This window comes from Corvus brachyrhynchos, unplaced genomic scaffold (assembly GCF_000691975.1).
Source record: "Corvus brachyrhynchos isolate BGI_N302 unplaced genomic scaffold, ASM69197v1 scaffold1061, whole genome shotgun sequence".
In the NCBI taxonomy this organism is placed as follows: domain Eukaryota; kingdom Metazoa; phylum Chordata; class Aves; order Passeriformes; family Corvidae; genus Corvus; species Corvus brachyrhynchos.
This window is the reverse complement of record NW_008236140.1, coordinates 6,168-8,166: the sequence shown is the minus strand read 5'-3', so window position 1 is coordinate 8,166 and position 1,999 is coordinate 6,168. Positions and strand designations below refer to the sequence as shown.

Genomic DNA, 1,999 nt, shown 5'->3' with positions numbered 1-1,999 from the left:
GAGCAAATCCCTGCTCCCCGATCCCGCTCCAGCCCTGATCCCACTCCAGGAGCAAATCCCCTCTCCAGGAGCAAATTCCCGCTCCCAGATCCCACTCCAGGAGCAAATCCCCACTCCCAGATCCCGGTCCGGCCCTGATCCTGCTCCAGGAGCAAATCCTCACTCCCAGATCCCTCTCCAGGAGCAAATCCCCACTCCCAGATCCCACTCCAGGAGCAAATCCCCACTCCAGGAGCAAATCCCCGCTCCCTGATCCCTCTCCAGCCCTGATGCCTCCCCAGGAGCAAATCCCCACTCCCAGATCCCGGTCCGGCCCTGATCCTGCTCCAGGAGCAAATCCTCACTCCCAGATCCCTCTCCAGGAGCAAATCCCCACTCCCAGATCCTGCTCCAGGAGCAAATCCCCACTCCAGGAGCAAATCCCCACTCACAGATCCCACTCCAGCCCTGACCCCGCTCCAGGAGCAAATCCCCACTCACAGATCCCTCTCCAGGAGCAAATCCCCGCTCCAGGAGCAAATCCCCACTCACAGATCCCGCTCCACGAGCAAATCCCTGCTCCCCGATCCCGCTCCAGCCCTGATCCCGCTCCGGGAGCAAATCCCCACTCCAGGAGCAAATCCCCACTCACAGATCCCACTCCAGCCCTGACCCCGCTCCAGGAGCAAATCCCCACTCACAGATCCCTCTCCAGGAGCAAATCCCCGCTCCAGGAGCAAATCCCCACTCACAGATCCCGCTCCACGAGCAAATCCCTGCTCCCCGATCCCGCTCCAGCCCTGATCCCGCTCCGGGAGCAAATCCCCACTCCAGGAGCAAATCCCTGCTCCCCGATCCCGCTCCAGCCCTGATCCCACTCCAGGAGCAAATCCCCTCTCCAGGAGCAAATTCCCGCTCCCAGATCCCACTCCAGGAGCAAATCCCGACTCCAGGAGCAAATCCCCGCTCACAGATCCCGCTCCAGGAGCAAATCCCCACTCACAGATCCCACTCCAGGAGCAAATCCCCGCTCACAGATCCCACTCCAGGAGCAAACCCCACTCACAGATCCCGCTCCAGGAGCAAATCCCAACTCCGGGAGCAAATCCCCGCTCACAGATCCCGCTCCAGGAGCAAATCCCCACTCACAGATCCCACTCCAGGAGCAAATCCCCGCTCACAGATCCCACTCCAGGAGCAAACCCCACTCACAGATCCCGCTCCAGGAGCAAATCCCAACTCCGGGAGCAAATCCCCGCTCACAGATCCCGCTCCAGGAGCAAATCCCCACTCACAGATCCCACTCCAGGAGCAAATCCCCGCTCACAGATCCCACTCCAGGAGCAAACCCCACTCACAGATCCCGCTCCAGGAGCAAATCCCCACTCCAGGAGCAAATCCCTGCTCCCAGATCCTGCTCCAGGAGCAAATCCCCACTCCCAGATCCCACTCCAGGAGCAAATCCCCACTCACAGATCCCGCTCCAGGAGCAAATCCCCACTCCCAGCCCAGGCAGCACCCCCTCACCCCGTGTCCCCACCAGCCCCGGAGCCTTTTCCAGCCAGCAGAGACATTTTTTCCCGGCTGTTCCTCGAAACGCAGAGCTGGGAATGGCCGGGAAAGCCAGGGCCGAGCTCTCCGCAACGGGAACAACTCCAGCTCCTGCCCCCCGAAATTTGGGCACAAATCCCAAATCCCTCTGGGACAGCCACGATCCCTGAACCCCATTCCTTGTTCCCAGACCTAAAAATCCTAAAAAACAGGAGCGGCGGCTGCTCTTGGGATGCTCAGCACCCCCCGATCGCTGCCGAGCCCGACACAGCCCCGCTCCGGCCTCGGAGCTTTTTGGGATTAAGGGATCCTTTTGGGATGGAGGGATCCTCCCTTTTGGAATGCAGGGATCCTTTTGGGATGGAGGGATCCTCCCTTTTGGAATGCAGGGATCCTTTTGGGATGGAGGGATCCTCCCTTTTGGAATGCAGGGATCCTTTTGGGATGGAGGGATCCTCCCTTTTGGGAT

At 60.4% G+C, this 1,999-nt stretch overlaps 1 protein-coding gene across 1 annotated transcript; it reads left to right on the top strand.

The window, feature by feature from the left end:
• Nucleotides 1-783: 783 nt before the first annotated feature.
• On the top strand, nucleotides 784-1,989 carry LOC108446041 (leucine-rich repeat extensin-like protein 5; the record flags this gene model as incomplete). Its single annotated transcript, XM_017731440.1, has 1 exon — nucleotides 784-1,989. A coding segment is annotated over one exon (1,206 nt), but the record flags the coding sequence as incomplete, so codon positions are not given.
• Nucleotides 1,990-1,999: the final 10 nt, after the last annotated feature.